This window comes from Kryptolebias marmoratus, linkage group LG2, assembly GCF_001649575.2.
Source record: "Kryptolebias marmoratus isolate JLee-2015 linkage group LG2, ASM164957v2, whole genome shotgun sequence".
NCBI lineage: Eukaryota > Metazoa > Chordata > Actinopteri > Cyprinodontiformes > Rivulidae > Kryptolebias > Kryptolebias marmoratus.
The window spans coordinates 32,216,501-32,235,647 of record NC_051431.1 but is presented as its reverse complement, the minus strand read 5'-3'; the positions used below and the strand labels follow the sequence as shown (position 1 = coordinate 32,235,647).

The 19,147-nt window shown below is 38.5% G+C and overlaps 1 protein-coding gene across 5 annotated transcripts in view; it reads left to right on the top strand.

The window, feature by feature from the left end:
* clcn2b (chloride channel, voltage-sensitive 2b) overlaps positions 1–19,147 on the top strand; it is a 204,581-nt gene that overhangs the window by 121,044 nt on the left and 64,390 nt on the right. For all 5 annotated transcript variants that reach the window (XM_017436968.3, XM_017436967.3, XM_017436971.3 and 2 more), the window contains 2 exons: positions 10,175–10,244; positions 11,171–11,281. In XM_017436968.3, coding sequence (XP_017292457.1) covers positions 10,175–10,244; positions 11,171–11,281 — 181 coding nt within the window. The remainder of the gene's footprint in view (positions 1–10,174; positions 10,245–11,170; positions 11,282–19,147) is intronic.

The window sequence follows — 19,147 nt, the reverse complement described above, 5'->3', positions numbered from 1 at the left end:
GCCGATCACGATCATTCAGGATTTTTTTCCAGCCACATTTCTTCCTTGAAGGCGATGGGTCCCCACTATCCTTCCAGTTTTTAATAATGCGTTGGACAGTTCTTAACCCAGTTTTAGTAGTTTCTGTGATCTCCTTAGATGTTTTTTCTGCTTGATGCCAATGATTTGACCCTTCTCAAACAGACTGACATCTTTTCCACGACCACAGGATGTGTCTTTCAACATGGTTGTTTAAGAAATGAGGAGCAACTCATTGCACCAGTTGGGGTTAAATAACTTGTTGCCAGCTGAAACATAATCACCCATGCAGTAATTATCCAATAGGAGGCTCGTACTTATTTGCTGAGTTAAATCCAGGTGGCAACTTTTTTTTGGCCAAACAGTGTATGTATTTATGTAATCACTCAATTCTGAGGAAAACATTATGGAATCACGATGAAAACTTCCCCGGCTGTACTTTGTTGCACCATCTCTGGCTTTTATAACAGCGTGAATTCTTTGAGGCGTGGACCAAACTAATGACAAACAGTACTCTTCATCAGTCTGACTCTGTCTCTTATTGTTGTTGACAGATCAGCTTTGCAGGTTAGAGCCTCATTGACCATTTCTTCTATTTGTACCAGAAACCTTTGACTGGATTGAGATCCATCATGCCATTGACATTAAATGTCTTTCTTGAAGGAAAGTTTTCCCATCCCATTCCCATACTGATGGAATAATAAAAGTGTCCAAAATGACAATATAGACTTTAGCATTAGTTGAAGATGTAATGAGTGTCACCTCTCTCGTGCCTTTACCTGACATGACCCTTTCATCCAGCCAACCACAGTCCATCCCTGCTTTCCTTTAGCCCACTGTCACCTTGTTCTTTAGTTTGGGTGGTAATGAGGGCTTTGTTGGACTGTTCTGTCTCTAAATTTCATTTCTTTTAGGCAATTTCTTAAAGTTCAGTGAAACATTAACTCCAGTTTCCACTTGTTTCTAATTTATTTGTTTGTGTATTTTCTGTTTTCTGTCTTGATGCTTTGATGTCTTCCTTGGTCTCCAAAAAAAATGCTCCCTTTTACAACCTTCCCATTTTGTTTGTACTTGTTTTAAATTTTAGACCTAGCTGACTTGGAAGAACAAACATCTTTTGCAAAATTATGTGATGATTTACCTTAAAGAAGTTTCATAATCCTCTCCTTTGTTTCAGCTGACATTTCTTGTGTTAAAGCCATAATTCATGTCAGTCTGCTTTGTGCAACATCTCTCCAAAGTGTGAGCACTCTTTCTAAACTGAACACTAATTAGCAGATTTAATCTGATGCATGTGTGTTTTAAAACTAAAAATTACAAAATGATTCCATGTGGGGGTTTTTTTTCCTCTACTTGATCTTAAGAAAGCAATTGACTGTCTACAACAATTATATTTCTTTTTTTAATTGTTTCCTAATGCCAGAAGGTTTGAATTTTGAAAAATGATAGTTTTGTGGCATGTCTGTTTCATTTTTTATACAAAATTAAAAAATATAAATAACATGTATAAGAAGGCTTGCACAAAACAATGCTAAATTGCAAACTGCATCCATTACAACAGTATGACTTTATAGTAGAAGTGTAATTTCAGGCCTCTATCAATCCATCCATCCATAATCTGCCACTTGTTTTGGCAAGATGGTGGGGATATGAATTCCTCCACTGAATGGTGGGCCTTCAGTTTATAAAATGACCATGACTAAGGGAGTTTTTTTGTTTTTTTTGTTAAAGTAGCACTCTTCTTTAGTGTGTGTGTGTGTGTGCGCACGCAAGTAAGGTTATCCTCAGTTTGTCCTTTAGTGAAATATGCGGATATGCTTTGTTTTTTCAAAATGTATATACTAAAACAGATGCAGCACTTTCTGTAGGTGACATATACGTAGGTATAGATACAGTATTCACACACACACACACACACACACACACCTTTAGGTAACTTAATTGCCCACCTGTACAGCTCTCATTGAGCAGTTCTCAGCATCTATTTGTGGGCATGCACTGCCTCATGTCCTCCCTCTGTCATACTGACATATTCAAACGTAGTCACTAATGGCTGTGTCTAATTACAGCCTTTGGGTTTTCTGGACTCAGCCTTATAATTTTCAAAGGTGAGATTGCTCTCAGGGCCATTTCTTCTTGGTAAGAAATGCTTCTTTTTTAAAATTTGGCAACCATTGTGTCAGAAACTTTAGAAATCATTTTGTTCAATCCAAGTTTTTGAAAGGAAACATGCACAGGCTGTGTTCAATGTCAGAAAATTCAAGTACACATATTTCTTTTGTCGACAAATGTCTCTGGTATGTTTTTATTTGTTAGCTGTGTACTTGTGTAGCTTTTTAGCACACCTGAAATCCCATGCTATACACACACAAAACTACAAACCTATTTGTCATGTTTTCTGGTTAAATGTCAAAATATTTTTAGTGGGGTAAAAATTATAAAATAGGTCAGAAATAGGCTTAATAATACATGTGTGTGTCTCCTGTGAAGTTGTGTGTGAGTGTGTAAGTTAACTGGACTGCACTGGACTTCCCTTAGGCTGCCAGCTGATGCACTGTCCTCTGAAAATGGCATACTATACACACAAACAAATCAGAACTATAACCTCACCATTCGTATCCTATACTTTTACATATTGCACTTATTGTATGTTGATCTTTTTTTTTAATAAACAATCTGATATTAACAAACAAATTAAAGATTTGATTTGTAAGTCTGTGTTCAAACTTTTGTAGAAGTTATCAATAACATTTTTGTCGACTCTTCGCTAAATCTCATAGCGAGAGTTCTGTTTCCAGATTATTAAATAAAGATGGCTGCTACAGCTAACCGATCTCAGCGAGCACAAAAATAGCTTCAGTTCAGTCAGTTTTACAAATGTAGAAGCTGAGCATAGCCGAGTACTTTAAGTGTGCAATCTTGCAAATTTGTGTGATATCACACTTAACGTTCTTTTCTGGGTTTCACCTAAACAGACACAACATTTTTGACAAAAGAGGATTTAAAACTTTGAGCAAGATTGATGATATTTATTCCTTCAAGGAATGAAAGGACTTTTTTCTGTACTGTTCAAAAGTTTGGATAATATGCTCTTATATTGTTGAAATCAAAAGTAAACCTTTTTTTACACTGCATATTTTCAGTTACAATCCATGAATCAGTGCTTTAGTTATGTATAATGAGAAGTTGAATTTCTATTCAGTACTGTTTTGCTGTGAATGGTAACCACTACACTGTACTCATCACTGTACAGATCCTGTGCCAGATCAGCTTTTTGGCTAATCCTTTCATACACTCACACAATAAGTATTTTATTATTACTATAGTATAGAATCATACTAATCTCAGGTTTCCAAAGTTTGTTAAATGTTTTTTTTTGTTGTCGTTGATGTTGTTTTCTGATTGGTGTTAGTCGCCAGCTGCTTGAGAGAAGTCAGAAGTGTTGCACTAGCTTGACTCCTAATGTCCTTTTTTTTTTTTAGGTGTACAAGAAAAATTACTTTAGAGCATTTTAGATTTTTTGTTTTTTTCCATGTTGAAATGTTAAATGCTCATGCCACAATGTTCTCAAATGCCACTGAGTTCTCTACAACTGAGTTTATAAATTAAAGCAACTTTAACTTCTTTGGAGAAAATTATTTTCCTAAGTAATAAATGGATTGCGTTTATAAAGTAATTCTCTAGTCTAAGGCTACGTTCACACTACAGGTAATTTCTGGATGTGGTACTAAATCGGATACATATCATCAGACTTAAAAGTGGGAGGAAAAGACAGAGGTCCCTCACATCAAAGTCCACACATGCCTCTGCAGCCGCGCATGTCTCTGCACAGAGGTAGCAGAGGCTCCAAAAAAGCTCATTGTTAACATTTGCACTCTTTTTCTTCTTTGACTTCTTTTATCTTTTACTATTTGGATGTACAGTTGGCCCCGACTGGACAGCAACTTTAAAATGTAATGAAAACAACTACCCCAAAAAAATAGAAATGTTGCATTAAGACCTGCAGTGTAAACATAGCCTTTCTGACCACTGAAAGGGCTTATCTCTCTCTCTCTAACACTGTCCAAGAGGAGACAGACTTGTAGTTTCCTAAAAGTCCTTTGTGAAACTTCTACACACCCTAAGAAGATTTTAGTTGAGTACAAATAATATCCACTATTGAAATCTGGCTTGAATATACCAATTACATCCTTTTTTATTCTAAAATAGTAAAACCCTCAGGCAACTCTATAAATGATAACTTTCATTAAAGCCAACTTTAAAATTCATGTGGTTCATTAAGAAAATTGTAATTGGATTTTGATTTAGGATTCTTTGAACGACATTTTCTTTTTTTGTTTCTTGAGGCTAACTTAAGATTTAAAAATAACAAAAGCACTAGGGTTAAGAATTTTTTTTCTTATCTTGCCCTAAAGTTTTAGAATAATAAAGTCTCCTTTCACTGTGCAGTCAGAAATCTACATAATTTTAGAAGCTGTGCACCACCTCATTGAGACTCGGTGAGACCAGATTAAATGAAAAATTAAATATTCCTCTAGAGGAAAGTGAGTCTTTGCTGATGTACAGATTTTATTAGTGATGTTAAGGATAGAAAATGGAGCTTAATGTTCATTGAGATAGGACAAGTACTCAACTTCAACCACATCTCATCAGCTAATTGTAATGCCTGCCCTTCTAGTCAATCAATGGGTTAGTTTCTAATAAAGCACTCTTTTTAAATGACTCCAGTCACCTTTGCTGACTTGTCTGCAAACAGCTTTACAGGCTCCTTCACATTAGACCCAGTTCTTTCTGCATGTTTTAACTCGAAATATACAGCATGTTGTCCTGTTGGTCATTTGTTTTATAAAGCTGTGGTGAATGCACATTTTATAGTCCAGACAAAAGTCCTGTACAGTTTAAAACATAAAAACATCTTCCCTGTGGAGAAGTCAGCAAAGGTGAATATATATATATATGGTGATATTTGTAGGGTGGGCTGACAGATATATAATAAAACGCTGCAGTTTAGATTTCAACAACAGAAGCATCCAATTTGAAATCAAGAAAACCTGCTATAAATTGACATTATGTCCTTTTTCCTCACAAAGACAACCTTAAAGCAAACCACCACCAAAAGCCAAGCTCACACAGAGCCTCTGTCAGTTGTCCAACACTGCAAGGATTTCAGCTTTAATTATTTCAGATGATTTTTCCCAGTCAAACAGCTTTAAATAACACTGCACCACACTCCTTGACACAACTAGTAATCACACTGATAAGGTCAAATCAAACAATACACGATATATTGGAAAGTGCTTCTTCTTTTTAAAATGAATCCTAACTTATTTAAAGAGAAGCTCACTCTGATGACTTTTCTGGGATCCAAAAATGTAAATAACCACCTCGTTAAAGATCTGTTAGCTACACTTGCTGTTAGCCAGTCCTTTCACTGAAACCAGGTCACAGGAAAACTTTGAATATCCTTGGGTCTATCTGCTCCCAACCTCTTCACTTCCTGTTTGTCCCCCAAAGACATTAAGAAAAACAAGTGAGAAATTAAATAATTCACCTAGTTTATCTTTATCTTGCTCACCATCGCACTTATCTCAGTCCCACGTACACTTATTGTAAGTCCACCCTCATTGGCTAAAGTCTGATGCCTTTGGCTGACCCTGGGCTGAACTAAAGTAGCCCAAATGAGCAGCAAACTGAGGGGGGCGGGACAAGACAGCTGTCAATCATTCTGTACCAGGCAATGGGCTGAACGGGGCTGTAAAAAGTTATTCCTTTGGAAAGACTTGGGGATTTTCTCAGGACTGTTTGGCACCAGTTTTGTTGTAAATTTCACTATATCTATAGATATAGATATATATATACACAGGTGCTATATAATAAAAATATAAATAAAATTGTACTTAATTTTACTTAATTTTACTTAATTTTACTTAACTTTTACTTAACTATATAAATATTTTACCAGCTTGGTTCAGAAGCAAAGTTAAGAAACATAATGATAATGATATAATCTGTAGCCTAAAGTATAATCCAGTTTCTGTTTTCTCATGAGGCCAATTTTAGTGTAATCAAATGTTTGTTGGTCTGGCAGTGGTATGCTTTGACTCTTGTCAGTCTGTTTGTGTTGTGAGTGTTGAGGAGGAGTGTGTGAACACCTACGCACATATGTCTGTTAGTTTGGGATGTGAAAATGATTGTGCAGTATGGCTGCAGAATATTCAATACGTCACCATGGCAGCCAGCTTTAATTACATCGAACTATAGATGGAACAGAGGGACCAGAAGAGGAGGGAAAAAGATGAAGCAATGAGAGTAATTAAAAAGTCTATTTGAAACTTTGAGATTACCACATCAACAGGATATGTGTAATGGCTTGTACAAATATGCTTTATGTATATATGAGGCGAAGTCTAAATTTCTGCGCTTCTGAATGTGTGACCTGTTTGAAATTGAAGAGAGTTGTGAATTAATAGGCTTAATTGGCCTAATTAGTTGTAAAGTCATTTCAGATAATCCCAAAGCTGGCAATTAGAGAAAAATAGTTTGTTTGTGTACCTTTTGTTCTTTCAACAATGCTGTTTGCTGATTACAAATATGTGGGAATCCATGTATCATTCGTTCTTTTCATTTTCAATTGTCAATCAAAAATCAAATAATGAAAAACTGACTGGTTATTTTGTTTTTTATTATAACATCAAAAACAAAAAAAACCCACCTGGTTTATCATATTTCACTTTTAGGCTAAGATTGAAAACACGAAATGGAAAAACGGGCAGCAGGACAGAATTTGATTTTAATATTTAATTGGTCGGGTTTAGGTGACCAAATAAATGGTTTGGTAAGGAGCGCTAGCAAACAACAAACGTTAGCTTGTTACCGGCCACCATAGACATAGTTTACATAGACACCTTGGAGACTGGCGCTGTCTGTTGGAGCTAACGAGTCAGCGCGGCCGCCATCTTGGCTGGGTCCTTCACGCGCCCCCCAGTTCATTTCTTTGTCCTGAGGAAGCTGTTTGTCCAACTAAAATAATCAGAACTCTGAATCTTTACCTGATTTTCACACAGTTTGGTTTGTTACAAACAGCAGAGATACAGGACGCTCTCACACATTAAGAATACGTGCTATCATGCTAAAATACTTTGTTTTATGATCTTTAACAAAGACAGACATATAGCATGGTATATTAATAAATGTATATTTCAATACATTTCATAATTTATTTAAGAAACAAGTTTCACTGTTCATTTCAATTTATTTTACTCTCACACATACACACACAATCCTGAGCCTTCATACACCACATCAATAATTTCTTTATATTTTTGTGTGCTGTGTATGCACACACACATGCAGTTTTTTAAAGGCCTGGAAAAGTAATGTTTAAAAACTCCAGGTCATTCCAGGGCCTCACACTGCCCTGCTTTAACTGGGGCTGGAGAGCTGAGGTTCACTGTCAGGGAGAGAAAGGTCCACTGGAAGCTCTCTGCAGCTTTCCTTCAGGTTTCTGTGTTCCTAAAATATAAGACACATAATAGTTAAAAACAATTAAATTAAAAACAACTTATAAAGGTTTCAGTATCCCACAGTGTATTGTAATACACAATACATCATTAATTCCTAATCATGCAGAAAGAACTAACAGGTAAAAACAGGTTTAACAAAGTGTGATATTAATGTTAGTTTTACACATGAATCATAGACATTTCTGTTAACATGTACAGTAAAATCACCTCCTCTTTGGAGATGAGATGGGAAGCTGAAGACAGGTGGGGTCACATCATCTCTAAGCTGGTCCTGTTAAAGTCCTCTGGTTTGAAATGTTCACTACAGAGCTGAGACGACTGTAGCAACAAAACCCTCCCTTCTTACTGCAGCTTCTCATTGCCTCCTTAAATCTGTTACTGGGAAACCTTCAAAATGTGAAGAAAAACCCCAGACAGAGCTAATGAGAGAGGAGGACCAGTTCCTCCTGTTAGCATTTTGTTGTTTACCAAATAACGTTAGCTACGATAACATAATATAATAAATGGTCAAATAACAAAAATTATTGTTCAGTCTTACTTGTGAAAGTTAATCCCTCGTGATATAAAATCCGGTCATAGCTGCTCGCTCTGTGGTTACTCCTGTTAGCTCTTAGAGCGAGGAGAGATCCGTCCAACATGGCGGCGACGGCGGACATAATGAAGCGTCTACATATTTATGTTTGTTCAATATCAATTGATCAAGACCAGATAATGTAGTCAGATACATCAGCCATGAAGACTTGCGTATGGTTTAGAGGATCAAACTGCTGTTAAACGAGTAGCGCTGCCATAGTAACCACTACATTACCTCAGCTGCCGCATACAGTCACTTCCGAGTCACCTAAACCCGACCAAATAAATATTAAAATTAAATTCTGTTCTGCTGCCCATTTTTCGATTTCGTGTTTCGTGTTTTTTCGTTTTTAGTGTTATAATAAAAAACAGAAAACAAAATAAACTGTCTGTTTTTCATTATTTGATTTTTGATTGTCAATTAAAAATGGAAAGAACGAATGATACACAGATTAATCTTTGTTAAAATTGTATGCATTTTTTTTCAATTTGGAACATGCATTCAAATGTCATTAATGTTAGGGTAGTATTTCACTGAGCTGCCACTGTTGGACACTCAAAATTGCAAGGAGTAAAAAAGCAATTTCTTTATTGCAGTTTGACTGATCTATAAACGTGTGCCACCAAATGACCAGCAAGCCATGCAGCCACATTTTGAGTGGCCAATTTTACAAAATTGCCTATTGTAGTGTACATGGCTTGCAAAACTGTACTCTAGGCCTTGCACATTTTTTCATTTTCCATTTCCACCCACATCATATTCTCCTTGGCCCTCCTTGTACCCAGCTCAGCAGCCATCCTCAAATTTATGATTTGATCTACTGTAGTAGGCTTTTGAGATGAAGATCATTGGTGTGGTGTTTAGACCTGGACATTCAGGTCTGTAGCCTCAGATGTTTTCTGTCATTGAAGAGGCCCTATGCAGGTGTCAAAATACAGTTGCAGGGCTGTAGAGTTTGAGTTTGGGTTTAAGATGTCCATGAGCATTTTGAGAGAAATTTTGTAACATTTCTCTCATTTTCTAAATATGTCCAAAATTTAAGCAACAAGACTGCAAACTTCTGCAACTTACACAAAGAAATTAAGAACTCCTATAAATGTTTTAAGACATTTTAAGGACTCACTCTGAAATGCCATTTGCCTATTAGTCTCCAATAGTTGCAGCCCAGTGAGATACTCCCTTAAATGTAACTGTTGCATACTGTAATGGGAGAATGTCAAAAAATCCAATCCTTTTTTTTTAGTTTGTTTGTGTTGGATTTTTGTTTGTTTTTTGTTAGGTCACTGTTTCACCAGCAAACCCTTCCTAACGCACTGAAATTGAAATAGCCAGCATGTGGCGCTACAGATACAGGTTGCTTTCATCAAACAAATCCAGTGAGATCCTTCATTGTGATTGTCATTATGCTCTTGGTTGGTTTGTACAAAGAAGGAATTCTATGTGATCTGGACCACAGATAGGATCAACCTTCAAACAACAACACGGATTACAATCTACTTTCTCCACCAGTAATATCATGCATGGACTCCTCATATATTAAAACTGGTCAGTACAGTACTGCTGGATTGAAGCTTAAATATGATGTTAATGGGATATCTAATCTAATTTCTGAGTCCTAACATGAGAGACTTGATGCTTTTTATCAATAATGTTTCAGCACTTTTTTTCATTGGGTGTTGTTTTCTTTCTTTCAAAAACTCATATCTGTTGACTCATCTACTTAAACGTATAGACACCCACACTCGTATGCACAGAGCTGACGATAATCCTCACACATTGTCAGCACTGACATTTCTCTGTTTTGTTTGTCTTCCCTAATTAGCCATTCCTTCCCCTCGCCAGATGCAGTGATGTCTAATCAGTGGAGCTCGCTCATTTCCCTGGGTTTATTTCAGGGTCTTTGTCAAATGAAGAGTGAATGTGACAGTTCAATCTAACCTCAGCTATTTGCATGGCCGCTCCTTTACTGCTGCTTCAGGATTCAACTCATCTAGGAGCACTCTGGATTGAACTCTGAAGCTTAATGAGATGCCATGTCTTTTATCTCTCCCTCTTGTAGTTCTGGATGTCTGCCCTGGCCACCACCATCCCAGTACCATGTGGAGCCTTTATGCCTGTATTTGTCATTGGTAATAAACACCTTCACATTTTCATACAAGGCTTCATACATGTGAAAATGGACTTGAAAACAGACTCAAATCAAAACAAGCTGGGAAGAAAATCATTATGACAGAAATTATACTCTAAAACAATTTGTGACGTCAATATGTGCAGGTATTAACCCTAAACTCATCCATCCATTTCCTATAACCACTTGATCTTGTACAGGGTCACAGTGAGCTGGTGTATATCTCCTGCAGTCACTGGGGGAGAGGTAGAGTACACCCTGGATAGCTTGCCACTCCAACACAGGGCCAAATAGAGAAGAACTAGACAAATAACCATTCACGTCAACCGTAAACAACAGTACCATCATCTACTGTAATAGTGGCCGCAAATTTAGTTATTGTGACCATAATGAAAGCATCATTGATTGACAACTCTGCATGCAGCATATAATTGGTACAGGCTCGCTCAAAGGCTCTACTGCACCAGGCATCTGCATCATACACAAATTGTAGTCAGTTTTATTTATTTATAGATTTTCTGACCATATTTGCACCACATTTACACCTAAGGTATTCTTGTTTCACATCTCTTTTAGAGAAATAAGATTTTTAAAGCTGTCATCTTTTTTTCCTATCAGCTTCACAAGATACACACAGGAGGCAGACCGAAACAAAACTACAGCACCGAATTATTTTGTTTATAATTCTAAAGTAGTTGTACATATTGCACATTATTTCTTTTCTGCTGTTCTGCTCTGTGCCAAGTAACATTAAGAATATGACAAGCCAATCTTAGTTAATTATTAGCTGGGTTATTTGCTTTTGTAGTGAGCAGCAAAATGTTAATGGTGTTTTAATAGTATGATTAATTATCTGCATTAATTAGTTCCAGCCCTTCTTACTGATTTTGAGATTCTTTCTGCATGTGTGGTTGTTTTTTATTATAGGGGCAGCCTTTGGTCGTCTTGTTGGAGAAAGCATGGCCGCCTGGTTCCCAGATGGAATTCACGCTGATGGATTCATCTACCCCATAGTGCCTGGAGGCTATGCTGTCGTGGGTTAGTTAAAGCTGAACTGAAATCAAATCCCAAAAAATTGACATTTCATGAATGTTATTTAGGCAGACACATGCACACAACATTGCAGGGACCCATTTTTTTTTACATAAAAGTTAAATCAACCGTTTTTAGCATTGAAGTCAATAATTTCCAAAATGGGTGATTTGTGGGGCGAAGTTGCCATCCTGGGTTCATAACGTGTGCTGTGCTTCAGCCAGCCAAGAACACCACTACTGTCCGGTCCTTTACTAATGGAAATGGAAGAAGCAGCCTTTTTTGAAAACTAAAAAATGCCATACTTAATGGGAGTAATAGATATACAGCCATGCCAGTATGAACCTGAACCAATGGCTGGATCTCCAGAATCAGATGAAAACTCTTCAGATTCGAATTCTGATGATCACCAGGACCGCCATGGCCGACAAAACAATGCGCATAACGATCGAGTTAATAACGTGGAACGGTGATCGTTGTCATGACATCAGCACACAAAAGTAAACATCAACATAAAGAGAGCTAACGTTGCTAACTGGGTGCTAACCGGCTGCTAACTTGTTAACAACATGAGTGCACTTCAGCGTTTATGAACTCTCACACCAAAATAAAGTAATCAATAGCAGTTTCAGAATATGGCATTTGTTTAATCACACATGAATTGTCTATTTTTTCATCAATAACAAACTGCTCTGAATCACAAACTGATCTCAGGCTGTCAGCCTGTAAGCAGCTCCTACCTTTAATGACAGAGCATGTTCACGTCACGTTTGAAGTAAAACTTCCTCTTTCTCCTCCCCTTCTCTGTAGATATGTCCTCCTCTCCATTTGACTTTCTTTTAAAATTAAAAATAGTTAGAACTGCTCCTGGCAAAAGGTCCCTTTTTTGTTTTTGTTGTTTTTTGGAGTGAAGCCAGTCCACTGCATTAATGAGGGTCAGAGCGGTGCTTCCCTTTGAAGTGATCCAAACTAGTAATTTCCACATCAGAGCTTATGGATCCAAATCTGAGGAAGGTTTTTATCCTTTGGGAAGCCAAGAAATGAAACTCATTGGTATTTTCTGGCCAGTTCAAACAATTAGTTCCATTGTATTGAACTATATTGTATCGGTACTCATCCACTCACTGATGAATTGCTGAACCTCAGTGGATCAGCAGACGTCACGCATCAGAGGGCCAAAAAAAGCCAAAAAAAAGTGCTTTTTTCAAATTGGTTTTATGTGAAGTCTTCTTTTAGGTAAATAGTAAACTGCTTCGCCTTTCTTCGAAAAGCATGCTTTACAACTTGCAGGGAAAAAAAGTTGGGTTCTTTTGAAAGGATGCAGTCTTTCCAATGTTCACATAGATTTCCATACCCTCATTAGGTTTTTCAATTAGGTTTCCAATGTCCCATTGCCTTGATTTTTGGTTCAAAGTTAATGAACTTTGATTATAAAGACTATCAAATGTTATCAAACACTCAAGATAGAAATGGCTCACATCCTCAAAAAACAAACAAACTAAAGCTATAAAAGAATATCTCAGCAATACAGCTAAACACAGGCTGACAAAATATCAAACTTTGACGGCTTGGAGTTCAGCTGTCAGTGCTGATAGCCTGCTTGAAAACCGAGATGTTAAAAATGCCTTTTATGTAATCTGAACTACTGTTAAAACTGGACTTTGTGACTTTGCTTCATAATTCAAAAACTAGTAGAAAAGGTCAAATCTTCTGTAAAAAGATTGGATATATGACTGCTCTATCAATTACTTTCAGTTGTAGACTCACTTTTTTGCATTCAGATAATTCTCAACTTTCTCACCATGGCAGATTTCAAAAAGTTGCTTTTTTCATATCTTTGTTTCTCAGACATCACTTTAACTGAAATTTTTTAATAGCTATGCCACCATAAAAGCTTAACCTTAACAGTCCCCTCTAAAATGCCCAAGGTGCCTGGAAAAAGCATTCCCAAATTACATTAGATGCTGTTCTTGAACCCTTTGGAGTACATGCAGAAGCTTGGTCTCTCTGTAAAGGTAACAATCTAATTTTTCAACCTCAGAAGTCCAAATTATTGCAACTATAACTAGCATGTAGTTAATAAGAGTTAAGTTACAGGTTTGTTAGAATGAAGCAACAGCAGTAAATATTTGCATGAACATTTGGTGTTGCTTTCGTGATACTTGTTGGCAGCAATGCAGGTTATAATGCAGGTCAACACCAGCTGCTTTTCTGGGCCTGTTGTTGTGGTGCAATGTATCTGATGACTCAGCACTTTACGGGCCTGACACTCTGATGAGCCTCTTTCATCGCTCAGCAGAGCTTGCTCGAAACACTGACTATAGGATGGGTAGAGGGAACAATAGCATTTATCTGGGGAGGGTGTGGGCTGACATACACAGCTTAATTAAGTTACCAGGAAGAACAATGAAACCTGCCTGTGCAAACACTCTCATTTACTGTCTAGTTCCTAATTTCCCTCATCGGACTCCTCTCTCTCTATTTTAATGCTCTCATTCTCTGCTGTTTTTCCTTTTTTTAGTCTTCATCTTATTGTCTGAATAAGACTCATCCATTTTCTCTGTTTCTAAGAAGGCTCAGTCACCACATGCTGCTCTGTTTTCTTTTATTTAGCTTTTATTATAGTCTTTTAAAAAGACGTAAGAGAGAAAACAGATACTGAAATACTGAGGTTTCTTTCTCTATTAAATTAGTTATATAGGTTGATTTCTGCCATCTATGCAGAAGACTGTGATGTGGAGAAGAAAGTGAAATTGGTTAGCTGAGCGTTTATAGAGTAGAGTAATGGGTCTTGTTAAAGAACCTCATAGTAGGATGGTGATATGAGTAAAATGATTCTAGGGTCAAGTTGAGTTTAGGGTTTTGGATTAGTATTTATTTATTTATTTTCTGCTCTCAGTGAAGGCGGATGCTTTTTTCTTCTCTCTGTCAACAACCCCTCCCTTCCCTCCCCTCCCCCCATCTTGTCCTGCTTTTTAATTGTCTTTCTTTCTTTGGAGCCTCTCTTTGCATAATTTCAAAAATTAAATTATTATGGATCTGGTCAGCTGGTCTCTCAACACAATACATCTAATTTTCTCGACGAGAAAACTGGGCAAAGGAGAGCCTCTTGCTCCGATGGGACTTATCCAGCTGGATACACCATGGATTTGTGGAACAAGTTGAACATTGTGTGTTTATTTGTAATGTCTGTCGAGGATGTTGAAGATGTGTACATAATTGGATTTTTGAAAACAGGATTCTGCTGTTCGGGCTTGGCAGTTACCTGGCGTATCGTGAAATTTGTAAGACACTGGCAGCTGTTTGGGCTTTTGTAAGGCTGCCTGGCCTGTGCGAAGGAATGTGCTGAGCGTTGAATGCTCAGACTCAGTTGCTGTGTGAACAGAGGCGCATACTGGACGAGACTCTTGTGAGTCGCGGGTCAGCTGTGGACCTCGGAACTCGCTGGCCGAATGGAATCGAACCAGCTTGGCCGGCATGGATGACCACATTAATTTGGCTGTTTGGATTTGCAATTGAGATGTACCAGTGAAACTCTTAAGGCAGACATGAAATTAATAGCATCTGCCTGACCTAAACAATTTTGATATCTGAATCTGGCTCCACTGAGTCAGCCTTGGCAGCCTGGCTATCTCAAAATTCTTCTGGATGTTATGTAAACTCGACGCTCTTCTTCCATCAGTTCCCCTCCCTCAGGACACCTGTGGATCTGTGCCGGCTCCCCTCCCCAGGCCAGCTGATAAAACTTTCCATCACTATCATCTGGAACAGTATTCCTCACCTTAATGTCAACATCTTTGCTGGCACCCTCTCTCATATCTTTATGTCTATGTTGCTCCTCCCTCTTTTTTTCCTCATTAACATAGTTGAAGTAGCTGAAACTTTAGTTGAATTAGCTTTAGCAAATGTATAGATTATCATAATCTGTTCAGCCGAGGTTCTTAAAATGTAGTTTAGTTTATGTCAGCTTAGTCAATTTTATCCTGCCTTTGCTTGGCTAAGCTTATTTTATATTTTAATTTAGCTTTGCCTGTGTTTTAGATAATTTCTTTTCGAACACTTTTAGTTGGCCTTTGATTAAATTGTTTATAACTCGGTACTCTTACTTAGCCTCCTGGTACCTTTAGTTTAGTTTAGTCTATCTTAGCTTCATTTCTGATCTGTTCAGCTGACGTTTTTAAATCCTAGTTTAGTTTATGTTTGCTTATTGTCAGTTTATTACATCTTAGTTTGGTTTTCCTCAGTTTCTCTTTAGTTTGACTTAGTATGGCTTGTTTTAGATAAGTTTAGTTTAGCTTTTTATATTGTTGTGTGCATTTTTATGATGTCTGTATTTTTGTGTTTTCATGCTGTAAAGCAGAGGTCCCCAACCTCCAGGCTGCGGACCAGTACCGGTCCGTGGGTCATTTGGTTCCGGGCTGCAGGGAAAGAATAATTAACCTAAAGTATTTCTGTTTTTTTTTTAATTATTTTTGGAGTCTGACGACATTTATTTTGAAAAACTGACCGGATTCTCTCCACTAGATCCGTCTATGACTCCCTCTTAATGCATGTGTAAAAACACTTATCTAGGTCAGGTGATCCGTTACCGCTAAAAAAAAAAACCCCACAAGCAGCAAAACGAGTAAAAAACAAACATCTCCTGAAGCCCTGGATGGACCGTCTGGTTACTGAGAAACAGGCTCAGGGCTCCACTGAGTCAGCGTTATGGTGAGTTGGATTCTTTGTGCTCTTTATATTTGTGGTGTCTCTTATTTTGAAGGGCATGTTTAAACACAGAGAACATCAGGAGGAGGAGAGGCTGTTATTCATGTTGATAACACAACACCAGGACGTAACTAACAAAGCTGTGAGGACACGTTGGATTAATGTTTGTTTTTAAAAATACCCGTTTCATGCCGGTCGTATCATTTTATTTTGTTGTATTTATCTGCCACACCTTTAAAGGCCGATCCGTGAGAATACTGTCTGATAATGAACCGGTCCATGGAGCTGAAAAGGTTGGGGACCGCAGATATAAACCACATTTCTACACAGATGGGGCACACATTAGAAGCAATGAGAGGTTCAGAGTCTTGCTCAGGGATACTTTGGCATGTAACTGGAGTCGAACCTCCAACTCTCTGCTTAGAGAGACTTACTGCTCAACCACTGACCAAACTGCACAGGCTCACTCTGTTTGTTGAAGTGGACAGAGGGAATCAGGACTCACCTCTGAGGAACTCTTCTGTCCGAGTCTTGTGACGAGCCAGACAATGATGAAGGCTGCTGTAAGGCGGAGAACCTGTTCAGAGTGCTAGTGGCTGGACGGCTTCCTGACTCTGAGCCTGAATATAAAATGAACATCATAATAAAGTGAGTTTTGGTTTAAATGTGCTAAAGTAGGTGTTAATTTTTTTATCTAAAAGCACATGAACCATGACAACGTACTAGAATCCGTAGGTTTGGCACTGCTGCTGCCACCACTGCTGCCCTTTCCCCAGCTCCCCCATGTGCCTTTACCTCCTGGGGCGAGCAGCTGATTATTGAAGTCAAGAACAGGAGTCTGAAAAAGCACAGACTGCTTTTAAAAACTGACTGAAGAGAACAGGCTTGTGTTGATCCTACTGCAGATCGTCAGTGACCTTCCTTACCTTAGTGATTTTACTAAGGCGGGAGGTGTCAATGGGTCGGTTTTTGGAGATGGGTACTGTATTCCAGCCCTCATCCTGGGGAGGAGCTCCGCGACCTGGGGTGTGAGGGCCCCCCCGGCTTCCAGGACCTCCACCCATTCTACCCCCAGGACCTCCACTGGATTCTTTCTTAGAGATGAGGGCTTGCTGCACCTTCATGTGCTCCCTGTGTTCCTCCAGCTCTGCCTCTTTGTGAATCTGGTCAATGGTCTTGGGCCCCTGGTCTCCTCGCCGGGGTACCCAGTTATTCTGGAGGCGGGTAGTTGAAAGAGAAGTAAAACAGTATGTACAAGGCATTTGTCTTTAATGGATTAGTGAAAAATGTAGTAATTGAACTCATAAAGCATGTTAAAGTAAGGTAAGTTGTCTCAGCTTATGGCACAGAGCGACTCTGTGTTTGGGAGATCCTCTGCATTAAAGAGCCGATGTTTTTCTCTTAGCCTATTACTGAGACCAGCACAGGCCAAGGCTAAAAGACCAGTGCAGACATCTCTGGGGCTGTTTGATTTTCAGAGGGCAACACACACTCACAAACAGTAACAAAGAGTGGCGAAATTGCAGTGGCGTTGCATTAAAAACCTTTCTCAAAACTCACTTGTAAATTTACTTTACTTGATTTGTTGTTAAATCTTGCACAAATGGCAAATATGGCAAGTGCACTGTGGCTCTGTTAATGTTACAAAAACTGTCTAAATGAATGAATGCCATCATGACAATATCTGAACGACTACAAATGCTGCTCCAACAAACTAAAACATTAATGTTAGTCATGATTGAAAAGGAGTCATTTAACAGCAGAACTGGTGCAGGCAGATGGAGCTGAACAAATATCTTTAAATCTATCGAACAGTATGAACAGAACTATGTTCAGAATAACTATTATTGAACAAGTCCAGATTTTTCCCTCCCCCACTGCCAGATGCCACTGGAACAAGTTTATCACCTCAGTGTCAGTGGTCAAAGCTCAACAGACTGGTTAGCCTAAACACAGACCCTCAGAGTCGAAGCACTACAATAAGTCACACAGGGGTGTTGGCTGTTTTTAACACTTGAGACAAGTTTTACTCCCTGTTTTACTTCCTGTTTTACTTCCTGTTTTACTCCTTTTAAATCAGTAGAGGTCACTACTGAGAAAATAAAACTGAAACTTTGCAGAAGTTTCTGCCACTTGTACAGAAATAATTGGTGAGCGTGTGTTCCCAGTCAGTCCTGAGACTTCCTGTATGCAGAACACGTCACTGTTTTAGGATTTACCCGTCGAAGGTCCAGCACATCCTGCAGCATGAATCGGATCCTGGAGGTGGTCTTCCTCTCTTTTATTATCTTTTCCATCTGGTTGAAGTACTGATCCATACGAGGCTGAAGACAAGCACAATTGTTAGGAAGAGTATTTTTTTAACCAGATAGTCATAAATGTTTACACTGGATGAGGGAGTTTGTAAACTATAAGTCTGCTTTATCAGGGGATATGACTGTTCTGTACCTTGGCCTTCTCAAAGTCTAGGTCCTTGCCGATGGTGGACAACAGTCTGCACAGGCACTCCAGGGACTCCTCGTCATGGTTTTTGAGCAGCTTTACGATGCAGTCATGCATGATGACTTCTGTGAGCATTTTGAGCTTGAACAGCTCCCCAATAAACTTGATGTTGCCCAGTGAGCGCCTCCTGGCTTTGTCTTTGGCCTCTTCCAACTCGTCAATAAGTCGCTGCTTCTCCTCTTCCTGCCAGGCAAACGTTAACACATAAAATTACAACTTTAAATATATATTGTAAGAGGATTAGAAATTTTATCCCATACTTTTCAGATATTTACCAAAACGATATAATCTCTGAGCATAAAAAACATTCACAGCAGAGTTTTAGCCTCTACTCTTTGACACCACACGCCCCAATTTATTGGTTGATCTTCAGTTTTTTTGCAAAAGTGGTAGCCTAATTTTATGATGCAGTACTATACCCCCGAAGCAGCTTCCAGCTCTTTCTGCTTCTTCTCAAAGATCTCGTCGTCATCCTTATCCTTCTCAAATTCCTTCTGGCACCGATTCAGCAGCAGCTTGCGGAAATTCACAGTGAAGCCCGGTTTGTCTGGGGTTATGACTTTAAGCTGAAAAGAGCAGAGAGAATCCATTTTAGAAAAAAAAAACAGGAAAACATCACTCTGATTGACATAGCTTTTGTGGCCCCGTATTTCCTCAAACCCA